This window comes from Sinocyclocheilus grahami, unplaced genomic scaffold (assembly GCF_001515645.1).
Source record: "Sinocyclocheilus grahami isolate Dianchi unplaced genomic scaffold, SAMN03320097.WGS_v1.1 scaffold24.1, whole genome shotgun sequence".
Lineage (NCBI taxonomy): Eukaryota > Metazoa > Chordata > Actinopteri > Cypriniformes > Cyprinidae > Sinocyclocheilus > Sinocyclocheilus grahami.
In genome coordinates this window covers 3,106,242-3,113,161 of record NW_015505203.1, presented here as the reverse complement: position 1 = coordinate 3,113,161, position 6,920 = coordinate 3,106,242, and the positions used below count along the sequence as shown (strand labels likewise).

Here is a 6,920-nt window from a genome sequence, read left to right as displayed (position 1 = left end):
TATATATATATATATATATATATATATATATATATATATATATATATATATATATATATATATATATATATATATATATATTAAATCGAGCATTCCATGTTGTATTTTATCATTCCACCATATATTTATTTAATTCAATCTATTAAATCCTTCCATAACAATAATTTTGATGCAAAAATGATTTTTTTGGTTCAGTGACGTATGTTTATTCACTGCATTAATCGAGGAGGTCATAACAGGTTGACATTTCTGATCAGTAATCTATCCTTGATCATTAGCTTTAAGTCAAAGCTAACTAAGCGTGTTTCTCTGGGGTTCAATGCTGTTTAGCAGTTTTAGAAGTGAGGTAGGGTTGTAGGGGAAGAGACCCCTGTTATGTAGTCTGGTTACAGCGGTCCTCAAGTCCATAAGACACACAAACACTTTACCCAGCAGAGAATCAGATGCATGTTCAGTCTGCACCATTCCAGATTGAGTCCTACCAGAATCTGCCTCAGTATTCCCAGAGTTCCTGTCAGGAACACGCTCTTCTGCCTCCTCGGATTCGTCTGAGCTCCCATAATCAGCCAGTCGTGGGACATCGTTACCTGTTGACGATCTAGTGTAGGGAACAACATCCAGCATTTCTGAAACAGCAGAAGGAGCTTGAAAGGAAGGATCGGTTCTTCTTCCAGCACCATCACAATCTTCAATATGACGACAAGAGCTAGAGAAGGCCGTCTGGTCCTCGCGGAGAAACTTCAGGTAGCGGACACAGTACTCAAGGAAACACGTCTCTATATATTTGACATATAATATTTGTCATTATCTTACTTTTATGTGTTAAGACATTCTTAACTTATATATTTAATAATAAATATTTGTCATGAACTTACTTTTGTGTTTAGACATATTCTTAACTTATATATTTAATCATAACTTTTTAATATATATATATATATATATATATATATATATATATATATATATATATACATATAATATATTTATATAGTGCCTTGCAAAAGTATTCATTTTTTTATGTTTTGTTATGTTGCTGCCTTATGTTACATTGCTTTAAATGACTTTTTTCACATCAATCTACACTCCATACACCATAATGGCAAAGCAAAAAAATGGTTTTTAACATCTTCGAAAATTTATTAAAAATAAAAAAACTTAAATGATTCCATTGTGTAAGTATTCATACCCTTATCTGGGACAGCTGAATTTTAGCTCAGGAGCATTCATATTGCTTGTAGATATTATTGCACTTCGAGTGAAGTTAATCTGTGGCAAATTCAGTTGAATGGGTATGATTTGGAAAGGCACACACATCTTAAAAAAGGTCTACTGATAATGCATATGAGAGCAAAAACCAAGCCATGACGTCAAAAGAACTGCCTGTAGAGCTCAGAAACAGGACTGCATCAAACCACACATCTGGGGAAGAGTTCAGAAAAAAAATCTGCTTCATTGAAGGGTCACAGAATCACGTAGGCTCCATTATCCATAATGGAAGAAGTTTGAAACAACCAGGACTCAGCTGGCCTCCTGGCCAAACTGAGCAATTAATGGAGAAGGGCTTTGGTTCGAGTGGTGACCAAGAACCTGATGGTCACTCTAGTTGAGCTCCATGATCATATGTGGAGTTAGGAGAAACCTACAGAAGGACAAACATCACTGCAACACTCCACCGATATGGGCTTTATGTCGGTGTGGCAAGACTCAATCCTCTACTCCGTGTAGACACATGAAAACACACATTGAATTTGAAAATAAAAAAAAGCACCTGAAGGACCCTCAGACCGTGAGAAACAAGATTCTCTGGTCTAATGAACCTCAATTCCAAGCATCATGTTGAAGGAAACCAGCTCCGCTCATCACCTGAAGAGTGCCATCCCAAAAGTAAAGTGTGCTGGTAGCAGCGTCATGCTGTGGAGCTGTTTTTCAGCGGCAGGGACTGAGGAACTCGTCAGAGTAGAAGAAAAGCTCAATGCACCAAAATATTGAGTTAGCCTTAATGAAAACCCAGTCCAGAGCATTCAGAACCTCAGACTGGGCAGAAGGCTCACCTTCCAACAGGACAATGACCGTAAGCACACAGCAAGAGTGGCTTACAGACAACTCTGTGAATGTCCTTGAGTGGCTCAGCAAGAGCATGAGCTTGAACCCAATCAAATAATTCTGGAGAAACCTGAAAATGTGCATCTGCCCCCATCCAACCTGAAAGAGCTTGAAAGAGTGTGCTTCACCTGAAAGAGGTGACAGTGACAGTTGTGACAGTTTTGTTTTTGCTTTGTCATTATGGTGTATGGTGTGTAGATTGATGTGGAAAAAAATTAATAACAAGCAGTTTAACATAAGGCAGCAACATAACAAAATGTGAAATAAATGAAGGTAGGTTGCTAACATGCATGCTCTCTCTCTCTCTCTCTATATATATATATATACTTTTAATAATAACTTTTATTTGTTAAGATGGTAAAACTTGGATTAGGGGACATATAACTATTAAGAGTTTTCCCTCAATTAAAAAAACTGAAATAAGTACATTGCATAAGTATTCAGTACTTAGCTGAAGCACCTTTACAGCCTCAAGTATTTTGGGGTATGATGCGTCAAGATTTGCACATAAGCATTTGTCAATTTTCTGCCATTTTTCTCCTCACCTCTCAAGCTGTCAGGTTGGATGGGGGCAGACACACATTTTCAGGTTTCTTTTCTGGGGCCATAGACAACCGTTTAAACTGGATGGCCTCCATCCAAACAAACTTGGTGCAAGAGTGCTAAAGGACAATATCTACTTCTCCCTCCATCATCCTTCAGTAGTGTGTGCCAAACCACCCGACCATAGGTACCGGTACCTATGTAACCAGTATGTACTAGATTAGAACTGAATCAGAACGCAGATTTCAGTGCCTCATTTCAGTGCCACTTAAATACTTGAGCGATCGATTGAAATATTTGTTCTCTGGTTCTCCAAAACGGATATAAGGATCACCGGCACCACACGTGAAAAATAATTTCCCGACTGAGAAAATTCATGAACGGCAGCAGGTATACCTATAGATATATCTATAGATACTGTTAGCTAGCTAAGCTAAACATTCTTAAATTAAAATGCCTAAAGCTAAACTTCCCTTTTAATGACTTGCAATGAGAAGCGTTTCTAAACCTGTTGTCCAACAAAAGAGAACACTATAACGTTTTTACTCCACAACTGCTTCCTTTTGTGATCTGATATGGCTTGTCACAGAATGAGGCAGAAAATATGTTCTATACCAGTGTTTCCCAACCTTTTTTTAGTCACAGCACCCTTTGGAAATTTTAGCAAACTTGTGGCACCCTACAAAATAAATTTTGTCACAATATTTGAATTTCTAACTTGGATATGATCATTTGAAAAGTATAGATATTCGGTACAACAGGGAAGAACTGCAGAATATAATGTCATACAGATATTTTTAATATTATTAAAACATTTTGTCCATCAATGGTGGCAATCAGTAGGCTAATTTCTAATGAAGAGACCAATTTATATGACAGATTTTAATGTAGGCTTTTATACATACGTAAACATTATTTAATTACCATTATAACTAGCTATCTAATCTAACTAACAAATTTTTGCTCACTCAGTGATTTTTTATTTTACAGTGGGGTAATTTTGGTGCAGTAGCACGAGATTTGAATTGAATAAAAAATGACAAGTAAGCAGTCAGTAATAAAATAAGAACAAATAAAGAAATTAATAATGATAGCACAAATAAAAAAAATAACGACAGGCCTTCGAATTGAATAAAGTGCTTTTTATTTTTTCAGGTAGGTCTAACAGTAGGGTTAAGATATTTAACTTTTTTTTTTTTTTTTTTACCAATTATCCAAATAATGTTTGGTCCCAGAAAGCTGTTATTATCAGAACACGCGAGCATAACGGTTAGCAGATCAATGAATGAGAGGGCAGCGTTACCAGAGTTGCCCATATACCACACCATGTTACAACACAGTAGGGCTATTGCAGACAGAAACAATACTGTACTACATCCATGTTTCCTGTCGGCTCGATTTTTGAGCGGACTTTGCTGTTCCGATTCGCATGAGCGGTATACGAGTGGAGCGACTGAGCGAAGCGCACACACATAGAGCGGGATAATACGCAGAGCGTCACACCACGTGAAAGTGAATCCTGAGCGGTGAACTAATTTTCGGCAGCCGAAATTTCGGTCCATCTCTAATTATTGGCTACATCAGAAATGGATATTATATAATAGATGCTTTTTTTGAACATTTTAGCAATTTAAAAATATTAAAAAATGATTTTTTACACGGCACCCCTGCTCTCGACAGACGGCACCCCGGTTGGGAAACACTATTCTATACTGTAAAAATCATATGGTAAAAAGGCTATGTCGATTAGCAATGGATTATAAATATACTTAATTATGATGAAAATACCAAAGATGGCTTGAATAACACAGATAAACTATACATTGTTGCAGTCAAGTGTTTATTGTTTATTGTGTTTTATCATTCAAAACGTTTATATCTTCTGTTTATTCAGTTACAGGGATAGCAATGCCTATAGGGATTTCCTGAGTTCTATTCCTTCTGTGATGCACGTGGAGTTTCTGCGCGAAGGCGCCCTCTGGCGTCCAGTATGAATGAAACAGACATTAAATGTGTTTATAGCACTCAGTAATGGCCAATCCATCCTATTTTGGGGGGAAAAAATGTAAGTATCGGTTCAGGCACCGGTAACATTTTAAAAGTATAAATTTGGCACCAGTATCGTAAAAAACCCAAACGATACCCAACCCTAGTGACCACAGGACTTCATATCAGCTTCGGAGTCATCATGTGGTTGACACATCCCACAAGGACACTGATAACACCACGCAGCCACAACAAGCACTGCTCGTGGACACCATCCCGGCTGAGCCCTGCCCACAGAGCTCGTCACAGACAGACTGTGACGTATCAGAACAGCTCCAAGACTCAGCACCCAAGGACAACTTTCTGAAAAACAGCCAGGACAACATATTTCAGCCACCGGAAACACCAGAGCCAGAGCCCATCTCACCAGACACATTATCCCTCTCTCCAGCATCTCCACTTCTAAGTTTCTCACAGAAAATGGAGGAGCTGGTGTATGCTGGGACCAAACTCTCCCACTCATTTGCTGCAAGCCCCCAGATATCAACAAAAAAATGGCAGGCCCCACAACCACCAAAGCCTGTGGGCCCAGCTCGTCGTCCTCCTCCTGTGAGAGCTCCCACAACGCCAGGGCCAAAACCCTCCTCCATCTGTTGTTTTATTGTATTATAACATACATTTATTGTTGTATTCCTTGTTTTATTGTTGTGATTATTTTTTATGATTATTTTACTTTCTTTTATGTAAAGTACTTTGAATTACCATTTTGTATGAAATGTGCTATATAAATAAATTTGCCTTGCCTTGCCTCGATTAACCCCTAATTTTCTGCTTATTAATAGTTAGTTGGGTAGTTGTTAAGTTTAGATATGGGGTATGATTAAGTGATCTAGAATATGGTCATGCAAAATAAGGCATTAATATGAGCTTTAGAAGTACTAATAAACCGCAAATATGCTAGTAATATTCATGTAAATAAGCAACTAGTTAAGAGTGAGAATTGGTCCCTAAACTATATGTAGATAGATAGATAGATAGATAGATAGATAGATAGATAGATAGATAGATAGATGGTAAATGGTAATACTTTACAATAAGGTGTCATTTGTTAACATTAGTTAATGTATTAACTAACATGAACAAACAATGAACAATACATTTATTACACTGTTAATCTTTGTTAATGTTAGTTAATGAAAATACAGTCATTCATGTTGGTTCACAGTGCATTAACTAATGTTAACAAACACAACTTGTGATTTTAATAATGCATTAGTAAATGCTGAAATTAATATGAACTAAAATTCATAAATGCTGTAGAAGTATTGTTAATTTAATTCTTAGTTCATGTTAACTAATGTAAACCTTATCGTAAAGTGTTAACGAAAAAAATAATACTTCTATTCAGCAGGGATCCATTCAATTGAATATTTTTAACATTTAAATGGTTACAAAAATAAATCTATTTCAACTAAACGCTGTTCTCTTGAACTTTCTATTCATCTATGAATCCTGAAGAAAAATGTATCAGTTTTCATAAGAATATTAAGCAGCACAACTGTTTTCAACATAATAATGATAATTTTAAGAAATGTTTCCTGAGCAGCAGATCAGCATATTAGAATGATTTCTGAAGGATCATGTCACACTGAAGACTGGCTGAAATACAGCTTTGATCACAGGAATAAATTAGATTTAAAAATATATTCAAATACAAAAGAGTTCTTTTAAATTGTTTACCTTTTTGCTGTATTTTTGATCAAATAAATGCAGCCTTGGTGAGCAGAACAGACTTTTTTTTTTGGAAGAAATCTTACCGACATTTGAGTAAATATTGTAAAAAATATTTTTTACAATATTTACCTTTGAGCATATATACATTCAAAAATATACATTTAATTTCAGTAATGCTGTCTCAGAATTACCCATATCAGTTGGAAGAAACACAGATTTTTGTACAGTTCCATTATAACAGGATGTATAAAACCAATTCCAAACCTTTTCTGATATAAATACAATCCAATCAAAATCTTGGCTGGTTCCATCATGTCGTCATCCTGTTCAGACGCCCAGGAGCAGCTGTGAGCGTCTGGAGACACCAGAGTCCCGTGACACTGGAGGAATGACATGAGCTCTGTTAAACACCCACAGACGTCAATGTCACTCTGAGATCCTGAAAAACACAGGAAAGACACGAATTTTGCAGGGATACGTCACCCTCTGCTGGTGAACTTCCTTAAATGGCATGTGTTATTAAATATGAGCCGAGGTTAAGCACTAGGAAT

The 6,920-nt window shown here is 36.5% G+C and overlaps 1 protein-coding gene across 4 annotated transcripts in view; it reads right to left on the bottom strand.

The window, feature by feature from the left end:
• LOC107562918 (ceramide synthase 2-like) overlaps window positions 1-6,705 on the bottom strand; it is a 30,714-nt gene extending 24,009 nt beyond the window's left edge. For 3 of the 4 annotated variants that reach the window (XR_001606051.1, XM_016247696.1, XM_016247677.1), the window contains exon 1: window positions 483-706. Coding sequence is in view for 2 of the 4 variants with exons in the window: in XM_016247696.1 (XP_016103182.1) it covers window positions 483-624 (142 nt within the window). In the remaining 2 variants the exon portion in view is untranslated. Of the gene's footprint in view, window positions 1-482; window positions 707-6,633 lie in introns of those variants that run through there. The other variant, XR_001606053.1, reaches the window with a different exon arrangement.
• Window positions 6,706-6,920: the final 215 nt, after the last annotated feature.